This window comes from Balearica regulorum, chromosome 2 (assembly GCF_011004875.1).
Source record: "Balearica regulorum gibbericeps isolate bBalReg1 chromosome 2, bBalReg1.pri, whole genome shotgun sequence".
Classification (NCBI taxonomy): Eukaryota; Metazoa; Chordata; class Aves; order Gruiformes; family Gruidae; genus Balearica; species Balearica regulorum.
In genome coordinates, this window is record NC_046185.1 from 157266817 (window position 1) to 157291171 (window position 24355).

The window sequence follows — 24355 nt, forward strand, 5'->3', positions numbered from 1 at the left end:
TTGCAGCACACTTGCTCCAGCTCTGCAAAAATAGCAGCACTTAGGCAAATTTTATCTAGTTTTTGTACTGGTGAGTCAAATTACTGAAAAGTAATGCGGTTCTTGACAAGCCTTGCTGCCACTATGAGTGAAGCGTATTTAATAGATGTTGAAGTGAAAGATATGCATGGAGAAAATGAAACTACTGTGCTTTGTAATGTCTCAGCACCCTGAGTTCTGAATTGCATGACTGGCTTCTGGGCTGCAGTTTCAGTCATACTAGAACTGTGGAGCCTCTTTTAGGCAGGGCTTTTCTTTTGCAAATACAGCATTATTTTGCATTGCCAAAGCCATTTTTTTGCCACAGAAGGTAGGGGGGAATGTCCAGGTGAGGACATTCTGGTGGTATTGCAGGGCTGCAGAGGTATGGATTTTGAATCCAGAGCTGCCACAACTTTAAGCTGATCAGATTTTTGCTAGGCTGCTGGCAAAAATTGGAGGATTGTTAATTTTCTAAGTGCTGTTCCACTGAATTCTGTAATGAGAAGGAAAACAGAGGGACAACTTTTTCAATTACAGTCTTATATATGTATCTTTTAAAAAGTCTAAGAAAAGTAGCATCTGTATTATTTAAATGACAAACAGAGGCACATTTATGGTCATTGGTGAAATTAAAAAAAATAAATATTTTGAATCTAATTTTATGTTTTAATTCTAGCACAGCAGAAAGGTTGGATGTGAGATCCCTCTGTGTAGTTTGGGCTTCAGTTAAGTTCAACAGTGTATGTATGGGTGGCAGTGACTTTTCTTACAGTGCTACCATTTGCAGCATTTTACAAAGACCTTTTTTATGTTCATTTAGACTGACTTTTCAAAAACCAGCCTATTTCCTTGTCTCCCAGATATGCTATCTACGAAAGCAGACATACCAGGACATACCAGGATGCTGAAGTATCCTGTGTATGTGAGCTACTGTTCATGCCAGGTTTAAACTGGTCAGTAAATTAGGCCTTTCTTTAGATCTTAAGAAGATGGGGAGAGGAACAGAGCTAACAGAAGCCTGAATGAAATAAAACTTTCTATACCATATGAAGAATCTCGGTTTTATTATTTGAGGTATATTAATTCTATTATAGTAGCTTTCCTGTGTTAGTATTGAAACCCGGAGGTGTTGAAAAGCCGTTTGTTTCACTTTGTACAAGTGCCAACTTGTTTTGTGTTTAATTGCCATGTTGTTGAAAGAATCATTTTTCCCTTTGATGCTCATGCTGACTCTGAAGCAGATAGCTTGTGAGGCAGTGGAGAATATGGTAGAGATGACACAGGAAAGCCTTGTGCTAAATAGCTGTCTATAATTTGTTGTGGTAGCTCTTATGAATTGCTGAACTGATAGTGGCAGTTCACATGGGATGGAGATGTTTGGGCTGGTAGAATGTTTTAGGAACATTTGGTGGGATACCAAGTGTGTGTTTCTAATACTGCTCTTGTCTCATAGGTGCAAATCTGACTCAAAGGGCATGTAATTCCTTTCTCCCCCCCCCCTTTTTAATTTTTAAAGGTTTATTTTGTTTTCCAATGTGTTGTCCAAGCACTTAAATGGCTTATGTTCGAGTTTATAAATAAGTACAATCCTTAACCTTGCTTGGCATTACAACTGTTTCTTCCATTTAGATAGTTTCCACTTTTCCCAATATTTCCATTTTACTTTCAGGTTTTATAGTGATCAGAGAGCCATGGGAATGACTCCAGGGCCCTTCCCCACCTCCTCTGTCTTGTGTCTTTGTGTGTGTGTGTGTGTGTGTAGGGGTATTTTTTTCCCCCCTCTCCTTAATTTTCTGATGTTTGATTTTTATTTGTTTGTTTATGGGCAATTACTATCAAAACCTGTACTGCTTATTTTACATAGCTTTTAATTTTACATTAGGCATACTGATATACACAGGTCCTTCTAACTACCATTGTGAAGTACTGTGTGGGCTTTGATAGTGTATTCAACAAAACTGTTTTTTCTATATTCAGCCTGCTTCCAGATCTTCCAGGTGTTTCAGTTGAAAGACATTACATGTGCAATACACCCTTAATGATTCTCAGGAAAACTGTTTCAAGAGTCCTTGCTTATTCCCCAGACTGAAAACGTACACCATTTGTAATACTGAATATGAATTTTGCTGTGCAAACGCTAATAATTGTAATATACTTAAGACCAGAAACACAAAATCCATGGCAAAGCATGCTAAACAGAAGCAGAATCAGATTACCAAAACATAATGGCAATAGTAGTTGTTTGTTAATTTAGTAGCAAGTGCCTGTGGTTAACTGCAGCATTTTCGAGGAACCCTAATTATAAACAATTTTGCCTGCTCTTTCAGGAATACTGAATCCTGCAGTTCTGCAACAGTAAATACTTAGTGTGTTTTTCCTTGTAATTCAGAAGATACGGGAACTACAGTATCTGGGGTTGAAGAAATTGGGGAAAATTGCTGGGATAACCCTGGAAGTGGATTATTGAAATAAGAGAAGACAGCTTGGCTGCTCTGCTTTCCCTTCCAGCCTCCTCTGCTTTATCTCCTTTTAGAAAGGAGCGGTTGTCTGCTTGAGATAAACCTCCTCAGGTTATGATGAGTAGCAGAAGACTCTACATCCATTCCTCTCTGAAAAGGAACAAATACTTCACCTACCGCTGCTCCCTCTCTCTCCAGAGAGAGAGAGGGGATTGCTGGTTGGAATGCATGGGATTAAGCCATTAGCCCTGCTCAGCTCTGTTTTACCTAAAATGTCTTTAGGCCGGCCTGCTTTACCGTCTGGAAAACACTGAACACTGGAGTGAATAGCTGTTAAATTGAGCTTGAGTACCACTGTATGACACTCTTTATTCTGTTCATGCTGGGATGCTTCTTCATTCTTTTAGTAAATTTCTCTGGCCTTTTTGAGTTACATGTGCGGTGAGTTTAGTGTATCTCTCTTCAGCCACACCACCTAGCTTTAGGCTTAGTAGTTAAATAGCTGCCTATGGTGTGTGTTGAGAAGGTGATGTAGAGCACCGAAGTTGGGCTTCTGTTCTGAATTTCCTTTGGTGGGATGTTCTCCGTGTCCACTGATGATGTATGAACAGATTATGAAGACTGAGATACCCTTTTATATGGCACTGGTATAGTTTCTTTACGATTTTCATTTGCTTCAAGTGCAAATGGAAGCAAACAGTGCAAGTGGAAGGAACTAGACATAAGCTACGTAATGTTGACTCAGACAAGTATCTGTTAAACATAGCTATTACAAGACATTATTTTTAACGTAGTCTAAATTCTCACCTTTAATTCTTGAGGGGGAATAGAAGGGGGGGAAAAGCCAATATCCAGTGGTGTGTGGGTTTTGTTTATTTTGATTTTTTTTGTTGGTTTTTGTGTTGGTGTTTTTTTTTTAATCTAATCTGCTTTTAGTGCTTCCTTTTCTTACTTTGCTGTAATAAACAGTTCATGAGAAAGTTATTGGTTTGTATCAAAAAAAGTTTTCACTTTACTACTATTGGGCAGAGTATTCCATAGTTTCGTACTTTCAATGTAGGTGCCATTTTTGTTTCAGTTCATGTAAGTAATACATAGCACCTGTGTACTATGTTAATTGTAATCATTAAATAGAAGTTAAATATAACAAGGGTTGGCTGATAAATAGCTTTAAGGATGAAGAAGACTACAAAGAAAATTTTAAAAAGAAAAGTATTTTACAGTGAGGGGATCATTGAATACTAACAACTACTGTGCAATTTATATTTTAAAGTAGATTATTAATACCTGTAATTTGTGCTAAGAGCAGTTCACCATTACTTCATAAGGGTGTTGTAACTTCATTCTTCTTGATTTTTCTTGTCAATGCTTACTTTTAGTGACATTTATGTAGATATGTGAAACCTCCCTTATCTGAACAAAGAATTATATTTAAGGCATTATTATTACTACTTTGAAACTGATTTGATATCATTTGCTGATTACTGTTTGACTTTTCAAAATTTCCACCAATCCTTAGTCTGTGGGGTTTGAGTTTACTGGTTATTATTTTTTGTCTAGCTTTGTTTCCTTAGAAGGATGCAGATGATTGGGCAGAAAACTGTTAATTTAGCCAATATGAAGAGCATATATAGAGAGTTTGAATAATAAAATAATTGTGCGTAAGAAATATTTCTGCTGTTATTACAGAAATAGGAGCTTGTTAGTGTTTTGGGTTTTTTTTGTCCATGTTTTGTTTTATAATCTTCCAGGACAGAACAAGGGACTGTGTTCCTTGGGCTTTTTCTGGTATTTTGTTGATCATTAAAAAAAAATAATGTGTTCTGAATTGAGTTTTTGACAGTGCAGGATATGAGCACATCAGCAATAGGAAGTAAACATGACAGTTGTTTAGAGCCGAGCACAAGCAGTTGTGTGAGAAAGCTAAATCATGTGGTTTTAACATGCAGAAACCCATCTTTTGAGCACTTTCAAGTATTATGCAATAGGACTTTTAATATTAGAACATTCCTGGAACATGTAATATAATGTTTTTGGTGTTGAACATGGTCATTAGGGTATTTCTTGTAACAGTTCTCTCTAGTTATACTTTCCTTTGAATAATGAATAACAATGCCAAGTGGTTGAAATGAGCCAGTACTTACCGCACCTGCATGAGCAATTCAGTAACGGAAACCAAGTGGAAAATGCTTTTAGTCTTTGACTGTCTGTGCTGAAATCTTGACTTTGTCTCTTTCTGTCATGCTTGTCTAATAGATTTTATACAGGAGTTAACAGATTTTGCACATTGGTTAGTCTGATTCCTGCTTCTGTTTCTGGCCATAAAATGTGCAGTTGCCTCGATGCTCTTGTTGTCAGTCCTGACTGATCCTGAGTACCAGCCTCCATCCCTCAGGCTTTCCCCAGTTGTCTTTGCATACGACTATGTTTGATATCAAAAACTCTTAAAGCAAAATACAATGTTGCCATTAATATTGCAGTCTTGTATAGCAGGCTAAAAATGTATGGAATTAGTCAAGTGATACATGCTTATGCCTTGTTTTCAGGCTACCTGGTTGTGGAGCATCTAAAGATTAAACAGAGCTCAACTTTTGATTCAAGGTTGACAGGATTAAAAAATTTGGAGTCTGGGAGATGGAAGATTGCATTCTTTTCTCTCTGTTTTTGATGTCAGAATAGACACTGAATACAACTGAATTATGTTAAAAGCAGAGCGAGTAGAAAAGCAAGGATAGAAAAGGGATGAGAAACAGGAATGGAAGACAAAATTAATTGTATTGTTTGTTGCCTACTAACGTGTACAACGGTAGAAGTAAACTAGGCCTGTATAATTAAAGAGTTGATCTAGTACTAACTCAAATAATGGTAAGAGCATGATAGGTGTGGCACACTAAAGGACAAGTAATTATTAAATCTGTGGAAAAATTAAGACCCATGTCCTGTTAAGCAAGGTCTTAATAAAGACTGTACAGTAGATAAAATACGCTAATTTATTAATTTTAAATGTCACCTCTTGCTTGTTTCCCAGCCTACCTCAAGTGATTCTGCCTAATTGAGGACTGAATGTGAAGGGTGGTTGATGAGTGTGAGAGAGACACAGGACTGGTTTTATTCCAGTCAGATGTATTGAACGTCAGCCATTTGCATAGTGCAGGGAGCGTGGCCTATGCCTTGGGGAGATTATACCCTAAATCTGGGAAGTTGGATCACTCTGTGGAGGAAGATGACTTTCATCTGGGCTGAAGTTATGTTTAGGACGAGAAGTCTTTCTCAGTCTTGTGTGACTGTCCTGTTGACATCAACTGGATACTTGCACAAAAGACTAAAAATGAATTGTGAATATGGTAACTGTGTTATATCTTGCAGTACTCAGAGCAGCCAGGTTTGCTTTTGGTATTTCCATGAATTTTCTTTTCCCTTCCTCATCTTTGTGTTTTAATTTGTTTCTTTTTAATTTATTTTGTTGCTGTTCATTACAATGGCTGTAGTTCATGTTCTCCCCTGTGTGGAACAGCTCTTGAGTTCCCACCCTGCGAACATCACTGATCGCTCTCCTAAGCAAATCAGAATGAAATATTGATCTAGCTTCATGCTTAGGAGATAAGTAATTATTGAGAATTGGCATATTTTCTGTCTGCAGATTCAGAAGGCAAATATTTTTATGAGAAAGATCAAAATGTTACTTATTAGCATTGGGGTTAACATAGTGTTTGTTCTTTTTGCTCCTTTAACTTTTTGACTGGAAGCAACTTAAGAATCCCTCAAGACAAAAATTGAGTGTAAGCTCTGTTCAGCTATAAATTCATCTACATACAGTAACTGCTTGTGTTGGAAAAAAAAAAAGAAAAGTAGTTTTTGGTTTTAAGAAAGAAAAAACCCCCCACCCAACCCTCTAAATCCAGACTTCTAACATTCTACCCACCATAATTTTCTAGGAAAGTAATTCTAAATAAATACAATATGATATGGTTCCAAAACTGCTCCATCCATTATTAATAATTCTGTTCTTTGAACTTATTGTCATGGTTTAACTCCAGCCAGTAACAAAGCACCATGCAGCCACTCACTCAGCCCTCCCCCCAAGGGGATGGGGAGGAGAATGGAAAAAAACCTCGTGGGTTGAGATAAAGACCTTTTAATAGGATAACAAAGGAAGAGAATAACAATGATAATAAAACAAGTGCTGCACAAATGCCAACTGCTCAATGCATGCAGGAAACCCTCCCTCTCCCCCCAATGCCCAGCCTGTTTCCGAGCAGCAATCCTACCTCCCAGCTCGCTTCCCCAGTTCTATCCGGAGCATGAGGGTATATGGCAGGGAATGTCCCTTTGGCTAGTCTGGGTCAGCTGTCCTGGCTGTGCTCTCCAGCTTCTTCTGCACCTGGTGGGGTGTGAGAAGCTGGAAAGTCCTTGATTTGGTGTAGACACTACGACTACCCAGCAACAACTATAAACATCAGTGCGTTATCAACGTTATTCTCATACTAAATCCAGAACACAGCACTATACTGGCCACTAGAAAGAAAATTAACTATATCTCAGCTGAAACCAGGACGCTCACTAAGTACAATAAATCCAAATGTTTTTGTTACAGTCAAGTAGATGATTGGTCATTCTTGTACCAGATTTTGATAGATATATGATATACTTGAAAAAAGTAATTTGAAAAAGATGGCAAGAATCTGTAAAAACCTATGGCTTACCTTAGTTATGGACCTGGGAATATTGAGAAAGGAACAGATGGGAGAAGTAACTCACAATATTGATTATGCTGTAGAGGCCGATCCTCCAGCATAGCTAAAACATGGATGCTTAGATGAAATTAGGGACTGCTCCGGAGGTGACTTGAGTATATTCAAGAATATGTTAATGCAAGAATTTAATAAAAACTAAACAAATCATGACTGGGTCTTGTTGAAGATACAGTTTAAAAGTGTGTATCTAACTGACTGTTCACGTTTGGGATAAATGCATAATAAAAATAACCAGTAGGCACTGCTGTTAAAACCAGTGGTACAATCTGTTATGCTATGAAGAGATTAAGACTTCGCAATTCAGTTAAGTAGAGATGTTGCTTCACAAAAGTCAGTATATGTAGGTCACAGGTTTTTTTAGTGTGTTCAAAGGCTCTTTGTGTTTCAGAAGTGTGATCTGCATCTCATAGAAGCTCTTCGTTTCTAAAGACATGTTTAACTCTGCTTCTAGTGAACTGCTTCAGGTTTTTGTTTTGGGGTTTTTTTGTTTGTCTCTTTTGTGTGTGTGTTTAAGATGTAAAGCTACTAACCATGCTCTCCTTCTGTGTCTGGAAAACTGTGTCTGTTCTTCCAGCATTTAAGTAGTGTTTTCCTGTTGTAACAAGTACTTTATACCATCATACTTCTGTCTTTTATTGATTTCTGCAGTTGTTTAAGAAAAGAAATCACTAAAAGTGTCTTCTGAAGGGCTTTTGGTGGAGCCTAAATCCATATTCCTGAGCTTCAGCTTCACTGATTAAATATTGCTAGCCATGATTTATTGATATTGCTAAAGATCTGGTATGAATGAAAGGAAGTAGAACTGCAGTCAAGATTCTGGCAATCATGTGTGATGAAAAAAAAACCCTGAAACATAGGAGATAAATTTGGCTGGTGTTAGCTGTGTCAGCTATGCTTATTATTTATTTTTAGTTAGTTTATGGTGTTAAAGCAATACTTTATTCCCGATACCACTATTAAATATATGCTTGGGTTTCATCTGTGTAGTTCAGAAATGAGTTCATATTTTATCGGCTTGAATTTTAATATTCTTACCAAGAAGGTTAACTGCTTAATATGTTGTTCACTGTATACATTGCTCAAAGGGGGATCTCTAAGCTTTCTTGTGTTATAAATGACTGGACAGGATTAACTAAAAAGTGTTTTGTATTTATATTAATTTTTTTGTTTGATTTTTTTTTTCCAGGTCCATTTTCCAGACACAGAGAGGGCAGAATGGCTCAACAAGGTAAGGGTAGTCGTTAGTATTGCTTCCAAATGCGAAGGGGATGGAGGGAAATCTGAGATCAAAAAAAAAAAAAAGGCAAGAAACTGAGAACAGAGTAGTTTTAACGTTCTGTGTTCTTTATACTCTTGAAGCTTCTAGTTGTTGATCCAGTTAGTCACGAGAAAAATTAAATCTATTTTTATGATCTTGAAATTGTGAGTTTTGGAGAATGACTTTAAGTGGCATTAAAATAATGACAGCTATAATTGTGTGGAAGTCATAGCAGCTGCAAACACAGTCTTTTATGTTCTACTTGTCTGGGATACTTTCCAGTTACTGTAGGTTCCTGACCTACAATCCAAAAATAAATCAGTTTTGCAGTTTTGATTTGTATGTGTGATAATCTAAGATACAGAGCTATGCAGCTTGTTTTCTTTAAAAAAAATCTTTCATTCAAAAAGCATAGAAGAACATGAGTTAATTAGAAAATAGTGAGAAAAATAATACAGAATTTTTAGATGTCATAGTAAAATACGGTATTTTTTACATTTATAAACCTTATGCATGTATTTAAGAAATGCACTTGACTCATTTTTTTCCTGTTCTTCTCTTTAAAATAAATTTAACCCAACATTCAGCGTCAGTGCCAAATACATACACATTCATGGGATCAAAGAAGAAAATTCGTAATATTTTCTTTCTCCTCCTCCAGTGCTTCAGATTTGTGCAAGCGTATAAAACACACAAATTTTAAGAATTCCAGAAAGCTTTCCTGTATGCAAAAAAGGAACCAGTTCTTATGTCTGTAATGAACTGTATAGAAAAATTGTATGTTTAAAACTTTGTCAAAAATTTTTTATATATGCCTTAAGGAATATTTTTACTTACATGTGAAGCTGTGTTCCATGTAGATTTCTTTTTTTTTTCCTTTCTGTTTTTTTTCCCCCTCTTAGACTGTAAAACAGATGTGGCCTTTTATTTGCCAATTTATTGAGAAACTCTTCCGGGAGACCATAGAACCAGCAGTAAGAGGAGCAAACAACCACCTCAGTACCTTCAGTTTTACAAAGATTGATATTGGTCATCAGGTCAGTGTGTACTGAAGTTTTTCTAAGAGGTTCTGTCTTACATACCGTTTTCATGTATCCTGTTTAAATATACACAAAAATATTTCTCAGTGACACTTGGTGGTAAGCCTGATTCTGGTTTCTGTTGTAACATTAAAATAAAAATGTGTGTGGCTTTTTTAGCAGAGGCTTCATTTTTAATATTTTTTAATTTTTTTTCCTGGGGTCTCTGCTTCAGAAATTTTCCGGAGAACTGGGAGAAGACTCCAAAGTAGAGTAACTCCTAGTCATGTGAAGAGCTCATAGCAACATGATTTTAAAACTGTTCATGTAATGCTTTATAGTAAGTGAGCAGGGACCGTTTTCCTTTTCTTGCCAGATGATCAAGAGCAATTACCTTTCTTGTAAAAGATGAACTTTCAATCATGTTATGTACAAAGTCCAGTGACAAGGCTGCTGGCTCAGCTTTCCAAAGAACTGTACGTAACATAGTATCAAGGAGCAGATAGGTGTTTACCTTCTGTTCAGTCCCATGAAATAAGGAGTCATAGTATATAGCTCTTATGTGCCTGCAGAAGAGCCTGTTTTACCAGTCCAAGCTAAGAATAAGTTACCTCTGCTTGCAGTAAGTTTGGCACTACTTACTCTTACCTGCAGCAACCAGAGCTTTACTGCTGTTGACATGTAGCTAGACAGCTTTTTTGTGAAGTTACCTTTTGTGTTTCTTTTGTTTGTCATAAACTGGATTTTAAGTAAGGATTTAAATTTTTTTCTCTCCCGCCCCGAATGTTAGGAAAACATTGGCAGAGCTCAGAGGGTTGTGACAAGCGGCACAGAGTCTAGTTGGAGGCCTGTAGCCAGTGCTGTGCCCCAGGGGTCAGTGCTGGGTCCGGTCTTGTTCAACATATTCATCAATGACCTGGATGAGGGGACAGAGTGTACCCTCAGCAAGTTTGCTGATGGTACTAAACTGGGAGGAGTGGCTGACACACCAGAAGGCTGCACTGCCATTCAGCGAGACCTGGACAGGCTGGAGAGTTGGGCAGAGAGGAAACAAATGAAGTTCAACAAGGGCAAGTGTAGGGTCCTGCACCTGGGGAAGAATAACCCCAAGCACCAGTACAGGTTAGGGGCTGACCTGCTGGGAAGCAGCTCTGCGGAGAAGGACCCGAGAGTCCTGGTGGATGACAAGCTCTCCATGAGCCAGCAGTGTGCCCTCGGGGCCAAGAAGGCCAACGGTATCCTGGGATGCATTAAGAAGAACATGGCCAGCAGGTTATCCTCCCCCTCTACTCTGCCCTGCTGTGAGGCCACATCTGGAGTTCTGTGTCCAGTTCTGGGTTTCCCAGTTCATGAAGGACAGGGAACTACTGGAGAGAGTCCAGCAGAGGGCAATGAGGATGATGAGGAGACTTGAACATCTCTCATGTGAGAAAAGGCTGAGAGAGCTGGGTCTGTTTAGCCTGGAGAAGAGAAGACGGGGAGGGGATCTCATCAATACTTAGGAATATCTAAAGGGCGGATGTCTAGAGGAAGGGGCCAGACTCTTTTCAGTGGTGCCCAGTGACAGGACAAGGGGCAACGGGCACAAACTGGAACACAGGAAGTTCCATCTGAACATGAGGAAAAACTTTCTCATTTTGAGGGTGACCAAGCACTGGAACAGGCTGCCCAGAGAGGTTGTGGAGTCTCCTTCTCTGGAGAGATTCAAAACCTGCCTGGACATGATCCTGTGCAACCTGCTCTAGGTGATCCTGCTTTAGCAGGGGGTTGGACTAGATGATCTCCAGAGGTCCCTTCCAAGCCCTACCTTCTGGGATTCTGTGAAAACTGAAGTTTCAGGTGTGGTGGAAGGGAATTATTTTTCTCTCTTTGTGACTCTATTTCATAGATACTGGTGTTCGTTTGGGGTTTTTTGGTGTTTGTTGGTTGGGTTTTTTTGGGTTTGTCCTTTTACACAGGGGCTTTGTCCTGCCCTAGATACACCTGTATTTGCAGACTGTAGAATAGCATTCCTTTTAAGCCATACTAAATTTAAGTAGTGTTTAAATTAGCTTCCACACCTCTATATGCTTCTGTAGCTGGACTGAGTTACAGCTATTCTTACTTTATATTGCAGCGTTGATTGAGTTGCATCCTGTGAGCTGCACAACCCCAAACACAGTGGGAATCTGACAGCAGTGAGATTTCCATTTTACTTAAATTACTAAAAAGCTGTAAATAGAAATATGGCAAATTTTCCGGAAAGGAAAAACTCAAAATGTCACAGGAGGTTATACTAAGTAAGGTCATTGGTCATCCTTTCCCACCTAGTATTTGATGAATGTTTGAGTCTTCGCAATGTTTGACTGATACATGTTGTTTCTGTATGAGGGAGGGAGAGAAGGAGAGTGCAAGCACAGCGGTTTAAGGAGAGAGCATAGAGTGGTTGACACAACTTTTTGTGGGATTATGGATTATTTTCCATCCATTCCAACTAAATTCCACTTAAGGCAACTACATTTTTGTAAAATAAATTTAGCTTGTTGTTTTAGTTGCACAGAAAATAATGCTTTGTCTGGGAGTGTTAGACATATACTAGTACAGAGAAATTAGATGTTTATTGGGGGGAGAGGGAAAGCTTGGTATTAAATCTTTGGTAAATCTTGAAATCTAGTGGTCTAAACCCAGGGTGATTGCCAGAAGGGTTGTGGTTGAGTGGATCCTAGCAAGGTAATTTTTACCCTTGAAATAACATTTTGAGCTAAATTGATAGCTTTGCTTCACACCTTTTGATAATGCTTATAGTAAATTCTTAACTTCAGGCATGAATGTCGTATATTCACGTTTATTTCAAAGTTAAGAGTTTAATATGGTATAGCTCAGTAGAAGGATCCAACTTTTACTCGCTTCATTCTTTCAGCCTCTGCGGATAAATGGTGTAAAAGTGTATACTGAAAATGTGGACAAAAGGCAGATCATTTTGGATCTTCAAATCAGGTAAACCTTATTATCATATTATGATGGTGCCCATGCTTTATTATATCTGCTTTGTTTGTTTTGGCGGTTATGTTGGCCTGAAAGGAGAAGAATTGCTTCATTACGCAAATGTAGTTAGTTCTAATTGTGTATGAATGGAGGATGGAACTGTATACTGTAAATAGCATTTATCTGAGGGAAATAGTATATCAACTGAGTGTGTCTGCGTCATTGCAGTGATGTTGGTTAATAAAAAAGTAATTTCCAAGGCTAAAACACTGTCTTTGAAATTTTTTTCTAATGTATTTAAACTTTGCTATGAAGTTTAGTCTAGTTTAAAATTTAGGATGTAAGATGCTTGGGGTTTTTTACTTTTCTCAGTTACTTAGATTTTTTTAATAGAATGAGTGCTACTGAAGTACTTGTGCTCATACCACTAACTGAAGTAAATCTATGTATTATATTATGCCAGAGTGACTGTGCTCCGCTGCTTCAGGTTTCTTTGCCCTTTCGCCGTGACCCTTTTTATATAGGTTTATAAATAGATCTACCAAACATTTGCCAAAGTCTTTCTCAACACAATCTGCAGTTACAGGGTTTTTTGAAAGTTCAATGTGTGAACCCAGCAATGTTGTTATATTTGACTATCATAGATATGTGTTACAGTGACTACTTTTGCCTGTTCATAGCTTGTGGAAAGGCCAGATTTCTCAGTCACTGACAATCCAGCAAAGAGCAGCCTTCTGGGTTTCTTGTGCTTCCCTGGCAGTAACCAAAAGGGTAATCAGGCCTCTCAGGTTTTCTTTTTCAAAGTAATTTCCACTCCTAAGACCGCTTCTTCCATTTAGAGCAGAATTATTCTCACAGGAGTGGGAATCTAGTGTTTCTTTCTCTCTCTCTCTCTTTTTTTTTTTTTCTCCTGCTCATATTCTTGAAGTAGATTGGGACAGATAAACTTCAAAAGGACAATAGGTTTGTACAAAAATTTCAGGAATAATGTCCTATTACCTAGACCTGAAGGAAATCTTTACCCATATGTCTCATTGCATTACATTGCAACCTACTTAGAGAAGTAATAATAGCTGGAATAGAATCTGGTCTAAAAGGCTGAAATAATTTCCTTTAAATCACAGTAATAGTGCTGAGTCAGCTAGGCACTCCTTTACCCCAACAGCTTGTCCCTACTGCTAGTGGCGTAGGCTTCCAGGAAAGAAATGGAAACAGGAGAGCTATGGAGTGAACTATCATAGCTTCTAGCAATTAAGGCTTAGACAAAACCACCATCAAAGGAAGTCCCATTTCATATTTCAGACTTGTCCTTGACAGCTTCTCATTGGGAAAGGGTCTTTCAAAGGCTTTTACTTTTGCATGTTTAAGAGGGATAGTACCCCAGTATCAACTCTTACTGTTTAATTTTTTTTTTGTTTATTTTTTTCATGTTCTCTAGAGATCCATCACTCTGATTATTTGTTACATAGACTCTAATTCTTCCTTCCTGTCACTATTGAAATATTCTTGGCATGTTTAGATACAGAGTTATGTACAGATACCAACCCTAAAGTATTTCTTAGGAAATCAACTTTAGTTCATTTTTGCAAGATGATAAAGAACAGTCTTACTGCTGGAGAAAAGTCTGTCCTTTGGAGTATTCATCCCTGTAAATTTAATCTTCAGTTAAATTAGTTTGTTCTGAATTGAATTTATTTTTAGGTTTAAAGTTAGGAGCTTTCTATATACCCTTCACTCCCTAAATACAGTTGAGAAGGAAAACAATCTCTCTGAGCATTCGTAAGAATATCTGTATGAAGCTAAGCCCTGTGGGGGGCTATGGCAGGGAGGAGGGAAGGAAAGATTTTATGTTATTTATAGTTTTAATTTTTTTAAAGTACACTCATTTTTTTAATAATCTCCTTTCATCCTACTGTTTCACCATTGTGGCTTCTTTTAGCCCTTTCTACTCTCAGTTGTTTGTGACTGGGTATGTGCATTTGCTTTGGACCTTCTATACAGTACATTTAAGTAGTTTCAATGTGTATCCAAAACACTTCTTTAGTATGTTTTGCATCTTCCTTGAGGTTTTTTTTGTTTTACTTCTAAGTTTAATTACCAAAGGACTGCATTTTGGTTTAGTTTTTATTGTTTCTGCAAGGATATCAAGTGCATTATGATCACTGCTTTCAGAGTGTTTTTCAGAATCTTTTGAAACAGGTCCTGTGCATCGCTTAGGATCCGTTTAAGAACTTTACTCTTGTAAGCAGCTTGACTAGCTAATCCAGAAAGCAGTCACTGGAAAATGTATTTAAAGATTGAATTTCAGGACCACGTTTGCAAAGGGAGCACTTTACCTTACTTACTGTGAGCTTTATGTTAAAAAAATTGTCAAAACTCTTCTTACAGCTTAGACGTAGAGTTTCTGGTGACAAAGATGTGCAAGGGGGGAAAAAGAAACAAAAACTACTTGAGCAAATGAAGATAAAGTCTCAATAAATTATTAATAAATAGAAATCTTACCTTTGCTAATGTGCATGAATGTAGTAAACAGGGAAAATTAAAGGTTAGGGATCAACAGAAAACAAGATAAACTCTGTCAAATGAAATGTGAGTTGTAGTAAAGAAAGCCAAAAATGATTGAGAGATTGAGGAAATAATTGTTAATAGCATACAACTGAATTTTTTTCATCTTCTCATGACACAAAAAAAATAGAGGCACTAAAAGAAAGTTTTAGGCTGCAGATTTAAACACATGAAAATATTTTTTTTTTTCATGTGGCATACTTGAATGGAGAAACTTGCTACCATTGTACTGGCAGAAGACAGATGTAAAAATGGGGTCAAAAGACCTTCTAAAGAGCACCCAAAAATAATGAAGATAGTCCAAAGTACAGAAATAGTCCAAAGTATGGAATCACAGATCATTGTAATCTGACCCTATTCTTTGTTTTTCTTCTGGGTATCTTTTTTTGGGCTACAGTGTCCACATAACAGTATACTGTGCTTCTCATCTGATTCAGTACAGCTGCTGTTATATTCTTACAAGACTGTCCTCAGTAAACTGTAATCTATCTCAGTGATCTGTATATTACAGGGGTCATAAATATTTCTGGGATATTATGATCTGAATGCATAGAATTTGCTTACTAAATGAGCATTCAAGTTGTATGTTATGTTACAGTGGAATTCTGTACAGCATCGACTGTTAATGGACACAGCCAAATATCTTAGGGGATAAAACCATGTTTAACTTTATCATAAGGTTAAAAGTGTTGACCTATTGATACTATTTTTACTTCAATTTGTCATCATGTTGTTATGGATTTTTCAAATGAGCATATTACTTCCCAGTCTTCATAACACAGATAGTTCTGATGCTATGAAGTGCCAAGATTGAGGTTTCAATTGCAGGTTTTAATTGACCTTGCTTCTCTGGGTCATGTTGTTATGCAATTATATATGTGTGTATTTATAGAGAGATATATATATCTACTATCTCTATATATAGTTAGATAGGTAAAAATAGAAATTACATCGTTTTAAGTTGTATATTAAAAATTATATACCTATTTTTAAACTGTACAGTCACACTACATTCTTTCCAGGGAAAGCAATGGTCACCTTCCTTTCACATAGACCCCTATGATGTTGTTGTCTTCCAGTTCCCCAAACTGGTCATTGTACCGAAATGATTCTGCATAGTGTTATCTTTTGAATAGTCCAAAATAAATTCCAATGTTTAATGTTTCCAAGAATGTCTCAGGACTATTGTTTATTTCTGTTTAAGGGATTGATAAGATTTGTGTTTGCTTGAAATCCCATAGACAGCACCATCACACAGCAGGCTACAGATGATTTGAGTAACGGATATCCTGAATGCAGCAACTCTCACCTTGGTTTTCTTTTGATAGTACCTTGTGGACGTCAGTTGTCAGTGGGGAGGGGGCAAGGATCCTGCTATTCTGCTCTTACTGCGAGAGTAACTTATTTTATCTCGACTTGATCCTAAAATGGCCCCATGAGGAGAGCAACTCCATTTTCTTCATAATTTCCCAGACATTTCTGTAATAAAATTCCATCGGACTTCTAAACAGAGCTGAACAGTTTTTCACTGTGTGGCTAGGTCTGAGGAAGCTGATGTGAGGACCCCTGGGCTCTACTGCAGAATCTGGAACAGGATGCCCTGTAGAGGAAACAAATTCCTCTCCCTCCATAGCAGTATCTGGCCTTGTTTAAGCTGCCTTTTCTCCTCCCCACTTCGTTCCTTCTTCCATTCCCTTTAACTGGGCAGTCTGTTCAGAAGGCTCTTCAGATTTCATTTGTCTTTTTGTTATAACCTGTATCTTCTTAGCAGCTCTCCTTTTCCAACCGATGTCTCCTATTGGGTCATTGGTACATGTAATGGAAACTGAATAGCTGTAGCTTGCTATTCAATCTGTTGGCTTTTGGGTTTAGCTCTCATTCTGTAGACTCATCAACCAATTCCTTTGCTAAATCAGAGTCTCAAGCTTTCTTCCTAAATTCCTTGTTGAGTCTTGGAAGTAGTTTCTTTTCAGACCCAATGTGGCTCACAGTAGCAGCAGTTCTTGGAGAAGATCTGCTCAGATCTGCTGGTATATATGCTTGACTTCCATGGAGCTTCAGGAAAAGCAGCTGCTAAAATCTGAGTCTGAGTTGTGTGCAATCAATCTTTTAGCTTTGTAGCATGGGCAAAATAGATGGAGCTTTTTTTACCGTGTTCTACAAATCTATCTCTGAAAGACAGGGCAGCATCTGCAAAATTTCAAGCCCTTGACCTTGCATCCCCAAGAATGGTATGCAAAAACTGTTCAGGAAAAAATTGCATCATTTTTAATACATTACTTTCCAATTTCCTTCCTGCCTCCTCTCTCCCTTCAGAAAGGGCTCCATTGTTTTTGGCTTAAACCTTGCTTAGTGGATCATCCAATTCAGCATGCCCAGCTTACTGAATTTATAAATATGACTGGTTTTGTAAGTCTCTGAATATTTCAGACAACTTCGATTTTTAGCAAAATAACCATCTCCTGTCTAGTGCTTCTAATGAGTATAATAGATGAGAGTGGATTTGGGAACATGTACTATCAATGAAATCTATGTAACAGCTTTCCTGGAGTGGAGTATAAATTCTGTGTCCGTTATTTCCCAAAAGTACGGCTACCTATGTGTTTTCTCTTGTGTGCTTCTGGAGATGATAACATACATCTGTATCAATTTGAATGAATTCAATGACAGTGGTGATGTTTTGAGGGGGATGTAGTTTTTTTAATGATCTTGACTTTGTTATGTAATGTTTTAACAAGTATTTTTTCTGTATAGAGTGAGATACAAAATAGATTGTCATGACAGTGCAAAAAAGAACTAAAAGTGTGTTGCAGTTCAGTCCATAAAAATGAAATGCATACTTTTTTGTTTTAGTTTTGTTGGAAACTGTGAAATTGATTTGGAGATCAAGAGATACTTCTGCAGAGCTGGTGTGAAAAGTATACAGGTGAAATTAAATTTTTTTCTTTTGATTTTGATACTGAGTCATCATTGAATCGTTGTTTTCTGATGAAATAGTTTATAAGAAAGAACCAGTAATTGTGTAGTTTTATTGCTTACTATTCTTTTTCTCAGTTGCACAATATTGATATTGCATGATAATTTCAGTAACATGACTTAACTGAAAGGGTAAATTCCTTTCCGATGTAGAACTGTTTTAAATATATAACATTTTCTACTGGAAAAGATGGAGATAATTCCACATTCAAGCCAATGTTCATGTGGTGTGTAGGTTCATAGACGGAACATGGATCTTTGTTTTATTTAACAATTCAGTGTTAGATACAATTATTAGTTTAGATGCAATTATTATTAATAGCCTTGCCTTTTTATAGTTTCTCCAATTTCCTGAACTTTCTGGTAACAGATCTGTCTAAAAAGGAAAAATAGTGTGCTTTTTTTTGTGTGTGTGCCTTGACATACCTATAAGTATTTATGTACTTTTGTTCTAGTATCTGTGGATGCCATTCTATTAGTTTGTGCCACATTTGTGTACATTATTATCTATATATAAAACTATATATGTGTGTATATATATAATTCTCGCATAATCAAAAATTTAATGAATTAGAACTATGAGCATTGTCAATGAAAGAATTTTATTTAAAATCTGAACTAAAGTCAATTCATTTGCCTTTTTCCCTCTCTTTCCACAGATCCATGGCACTATGAGGGTTATCCTGGAACCACTAATTGGAGACATGCCCCTAATTGGAGCGCTATCCCTTTTTTTCCTTAGGAAACCTGTAAGTACTGTTATCTCTGTTTCTACTCTTTTTTTAGAGTGCTGGCAACAGCAGTCAGAAAACGATTGAGCAAGAATTAAGCAGCAAAAAGAGAGAATTAGGGAAATTGCTAGCATTTGGTTAAACTTTCCTAGAAAAATAGTGGACAAATTTTATGAATACTAGAAGAAATCAAGATGAATAATAATTACCTTGGAATTACGAAGTGTGTTTTGCAAGGCCGTCAGGTTTTTCTTACAAGTCTTCTGGATAAGGGAAGATCACTAGATACCATCTAAGTTGTTTGTAAAAAAGCTTTTGTTGCTGTGTCTCGTGACAGTCTGCAGGTAAGCATGGTCTAAGTTAAAATTCCGCAAGATATGTGCAAGGCTGTTTTGAAAACCAGGATGATGTTACGGCAAATTAGAACCAGAATGAATGTATTGAGATTACCCGCTACAATGATTGAAGTTTTTACCTCAGATAGCAGGTGGGCAGTTTCCATTACATGTACCAATGACCCAAGTATGACAACGGATGAAGCACAGAGATGCAATTGGAATTCAAAGTGATCATGACAGTAGCAGACATTGGAAGGGGAGAGGGTGTCATGTAATTCCGTTGGAGTATGTGCTAGGCCAAAGTCCACATTTGGGCAGGAATAATAGTGAAATAAAGGTAAGCCAACAAGGTCTTGCTGGTATAAAAATGATATAGCTAGACTGGCATGTGTAAACAGGAGGATAACCCACAAGATGCTTTCAGCTTTAGGCACAGCACTTCAACAAAGATACTGACTGGTTGGAGAGTGTCCAAAATAGGGAGATGAGAATAAACTTGATCCTTGAGGACGGACCAAAAGAGTGGGAATTGTTTAGTTTAGAGAAGACAGAGGAGAACATTAGTTTTCAAAAATATGAAAGGCTCTTACAGACAAGAAACACACAATCTGTTATCTTATCTGCCATAGATATACAGAATAAATAATCATAGCAAGGAAGATTCAGGCTGGACAAGGGGAATGAGGGAAGGCCTGAATGGTAGTGGTAGGGAAGCGCTGCAATAGGCTGCCTGGAGACACTGAATCTCTGTCACTGATGTCTCTTGAGAACAGATTGGGTCTGCATCCATTAGGATTGACGTAAGATAACTCTTCCAGAACCATTCACACAGATGGGCTCTTGAAGTTGTCAAGATTTAACAGTTTCAGACTATGCTAGGCCATAAATTACAAGTGTATGGGTATACAACTTTGAAACAGTCTCAGACTGATCATCTTGGTTTCCTCAGCAGTATGCAACTCTAAAAAGTTGATTTAGTTTTCAAGGTTTGGAGGGTGGGAGTGAATTCTTTACTTCAGCAGCTTTAGAAGGTATGTTGTTATTTTCTTCAATGAAGTCACGTTCTTGTAACACAGTTCTTTTGAACAAATGTCCTATGATAAATTTTTGCTAACTTGTTGAAAAGTTAGGTTTGTATGGGAGTTTACGTATGGCCTAGGAAAACTTATGCTGGCACTTGTGACATTTATGTGGCTTGTTTCATCTGTCTAGAGAAACCATGTATGCTTGGGTAGAGAGAATGTAGACTTAAGTCTTAGTAAAACATGCAAGAATTTGGAAATGTTTTGTGGACAATTTAGTGAGGGTTTTTTGTAAAAATTAAATAGTGCATGCAAAACTGATACAACATCATTGCTTTGATTTGGAAAAGGTTGGGGAAGTACATTGGGATGAACCAAATTTGGTTTTCCACACATTGCTTTGAAGCGAGTCTAAACATTAGGAGATGTCTGCTTAAGTTTTGTCTCATTTTTCCCCTCTGGCTGAGCAGTATGAGTGTAGGGCATCTGTTAATGTTCATGTTTATGCTAACAAACTAAGCAGGGCCATGACAAGGATTGAACACTGCCTGCACTGTGTAATTGTTAGTGTACTCTCTGATATTATTTTACTATTTAGTGCTGTCCCAAACAATTTCCAGACTCAGCACAGTGCCCAGCTCTTTAGGGGAACCATCCAGCAAACAAGTTAAATGCAAACACTCTATTTTAGAGGAGCAGGGAGAAGAGTTTAGCTGTGTGGACACAGCTTTACACTTTTTTCTGCAGGAATGACCTTTCTTCGTGTTGTAAATGTGGTTTGTGTCGTCTCAGTTCTGTTGTGTGTTCACTGAGAAAGAAACCACTGTACAGTCCTTCTGCAGGAGCCATTCCGATACACTCTGTGCCAGAGCCATAACCCGTCACAGTATGTGTGGACTGCTTTGCTGGGGTACCTCCTGCAGCTACTACTGCTTTGTTGCTTTCTAGGGAAGAGGTAGGAAAGCTGGCAGAGGATAGGGAGAGGGAGATCAGTAGCAGGTGTGCTCGTAAGCAGTTCCTGACACTTCCTCTGTTTCCTAGCATTGTGTTCTGGAGGCATTTGTCTGAACCTTTCATTTCTGGTACTCCCAGATACCTCTCCAGCCGCTGTAGCTCCTGTACCAGTGCCCGGTCCTTTCTGTCCCTGATCCACTCTGTGTCATGTATTTGCAAAGTGCTTAACTCCGACAACTTGCACCTGAGACAGTAAACTGAAAATGTATCAAATGAAACACCTCTCATTTGTGGTCAGTAGTTTTCTGAACTTTGGGAAAGACTTTGTCCAGAGTAATTTTGTCTACTGCTACCCCATGCACCTTTATTGGGGGTCTCCTTGACTTAGTGGGACAAAAAAGGGTGGGAAGTAAACTGGAGTATGAAAATTAAAAAATCAACCCCTCCCCAAAAGTATTCAGTTATAGGAATATTAAAAGTGTTTTTCACCCTCCTTTCATTTAAAAACTAAGTTAGCGGTCAAGGTCCGAGCAAATGTAAGGGTGGATTGTTCAAAAAATGTATCTTTGAATCAAGTTATTCCACAATTTTGAGAGTTATACATGGATGTTTAGTTTTTTCCAAGCAGACTTCTTTCCCTGCTGCAGTGTGTCATCTTGGTGTTTATTTTTCTAACTTCTGTAGAAAAATGTAAAATAATGCTTATTACAGCAATAACTACATTCTGTCCTCTTACTAGAGAGCAAGTGGCTGCAGCCAAGGAAAGCTTTTCTTCAGTATTTTTGTTAGAAGAGGAATGAGTTGGCAGCTAGCATTAGATTTTGTTCTCATATTTTCCAGTCTAAAGTAACTGGCAACAATTCCTCTTGCTCTGTATCATCTGGTTGCTGGCCTTAATGGCTATATAAGGCAACACTGCCTAAATTAATAGTTCCAAACATACTTGTTTAATGAGTTTACCAGTCTCGTATTTCTGAGTAATGCCTGAAGTTTTTGATGTTGCAAGAGATCGATCTTTATATTAAACTTTTAAAATACTGTCTTTTGTTGTTATTGTTGTGAAGAAGGTACTAATAGTTTCATCAGCTTATAAAGTATGTCCAACTATGTAAGAGATTTCCAGAGAGAGAAATATATGCATCTAATGTTTTGAAGTAGTCTTAAATCTCTAAGCTTTGATGCTAGAGAGAAGTTAGCACTGTGTAAATAATCAGGATTTGTAAGGGGTTTTGCATTACTTCTCATTATGTTAACATAATGTATATTTACCACATATTCTGCTTCTCTGTAGTTATTTTTTACTTTTAGAACAAAATACCATGTAGTTAATTATTTTGATTTTTGGTTCAGTTATAGAAGTGTGTACACGGCATATAGCTGTACTGCAAATAGGTAATTTTCGAAAGCTTGTTTAGTAGCGTACTTAATATTGAAGGTGTGTCCTAACCTAACTCTTTTCTCTTTTTTTAAAAAACAAACAACAAAACAGACACATGAAAATACCAATACTATTGTTCTAAGAAAATAATGGAAACCAGGATGCCTTCCAGGAAAAGTGGACAGTTCTTCCAGAGCTCTCATTATTATATTCACAGTTTTGCCCTCCCCTTGCTGACTTTGAGCACTGCTCTCCCTCTACTCACTTTACAGATTGGTTTTGTCTTGTAGTGTTGATTTATTTAATATTGGTTTAGTTTCATTTAATATTGGCTGCTTTTGGAAAATTCAGTGCTGGGTGTGACTTTCAAAACTATCAGTACTGACGAAAATTAGACTCAAAAGGAGTCTTGTACCAAGAGTGAGCCTTAGTGAAATGGCCAGAAGAAACCATGAAGTAGTTATGTAGAATGCAGAAGAATGTTGTTTTGGTTTGGCTTTAGTGGATTAAAAATGCCTTCAGAACGTACGACACTGTCGGTATCTTTGCTTCAAAACTTTTTAACTTCTTTTAAAGGGGTTTGTGGAACACCTGAATAAATTCTGGAGTGAGGTACTGTTATAATAATATTTGTTAAGAGTTAAGCTTGTTGCTTATAAAGTGGCAGTGTTTTGCACTGTTACTTTGTGTGCTTACAATTTGTTATAACTTAGATTTTTGTAGTTTTTAATTTTAATAGCTTATGGGATGTTTTAAGGGCCATCACAGCTGGTGTTTCCAAAGTGCCATATTCTTCTCTCCCTGTGCCCTCCCATTCAGTGTTATTGTCTCTCTTACACCAGTGTTGAAGCTTCTGTTCCCGAAGGAAGCTGCTTAAGGGATGTAAGCTGGCACAATATTAACCACAACAAGAAGTGACTGGTTTCCTATCCTTCAGATGTATTTTAGCATCTTGAGCTGGCTCACTGTGGAGAGTGAGGGTGTGAACCAAAATGCAGGACTGATAGAAGGGTAGAAAGCAGTAGGAAGTAGAGGGAATCGACTTGAACCATAGCTTTGAGTAGTTGACGCTATGGAGAATAGCGAGGTGCACTGCATTTTTGTAAGACCAGCTGTGATCCTTCTGGCCGCTTTAACTCAAAAACTTGCCTGCTCTCTTACCTCCACAATTATACATCTTTGAAGCAATCGACTCACTTAAATCTTTAGACAGTTACAACTGAAAAACTTACTACTGTTAAACACAGTTGCTGAGCAGAGATATGCTGTGTTTCCTACAGCAGTGATGAAAACCAGTGTGATTTCTACTTTCTTTTGTATAGTCAAGCCTTGTTTGAGAGGCTGAGCTTCTTGTATGTTTCCCGGGAAAATATACTGGATAGTGTTACTTATTACATTATTACAATAATATTAGCACTTTAGCATTGTAGTAATAATGGGCTACGCTCTACTAACAGACAACTTGTACTGTTTTTCTGCATGACCATTCACAAGTAGTAGAAGGCGGCATGTTAGTCCCCTTCTTGTAATAAATTTCTGAGAAGAAACACAACTTATCCCATGGAATTGTATCATCATGCCCTGTAGCAGAGCTTAAATTTGTCCTGCAGAAATGTTAGACTTCCATAACTTGATTAGGAGGAAGTTGTTCATCAACATTTTAAAATACTTTGTGGCTTCTTTTCTGAGAAATAGTAATGCTTATGGCAGCCAAATCAAGCCACAAGCTTGGCAGTGTTTAGAGGCTGCCTTTTGTGCTGCTGTGAACTTCAGTTATGACCCTGTATATTCTACATTTCCAGTACGTTCTTTTCCCTTTGTAAAGGCATCTAGGGTATTGAGGACACCAAATGTGTAAAAATGCTCATCTCTTTTTAGCCTACCTTTTCCTAAAGGCTGCAGGGATATATATATTT

The 24355-nt window shown here is 37.5% G+C and overlaps 1 protein-coding gene across 2 annotated transcripts in view; it reads left to right on the top strand.

Moving 5' to 3' along the window:
• The window catches only part of ESYT2 (extended synaptotagmin 2), an 85880-nt gene that overhangs the window by 24437 nt on the left and 37088 nt on the right, over positions 1 to 24355 (top strand). For both annotated transcript variants that reach the window (XM_075746616.1, XM_075746617.1), the window contains exons 2-6: positions 8421 to 8462; positions 9395 to 9529; positions 12411 to 12487; positions 17894 to 17966; positions 18676 to 18765. In XM_075746616.1, the coding sequence (XP_075602731.1) occupies positions 8421 to 8462; positions 9395 to 9529; positions 12411 to 12487; positions 17894 to 17966; positions 18676 to 18765 (417 nt within the window). The remainder of the gene's footprint in view (positions 1 to 8420; positions 8463 to 9394; positions 9530 to 12410; positions 12488 to 17893; positions 17967 to 18675; positions 18766 to 24355) is intronic.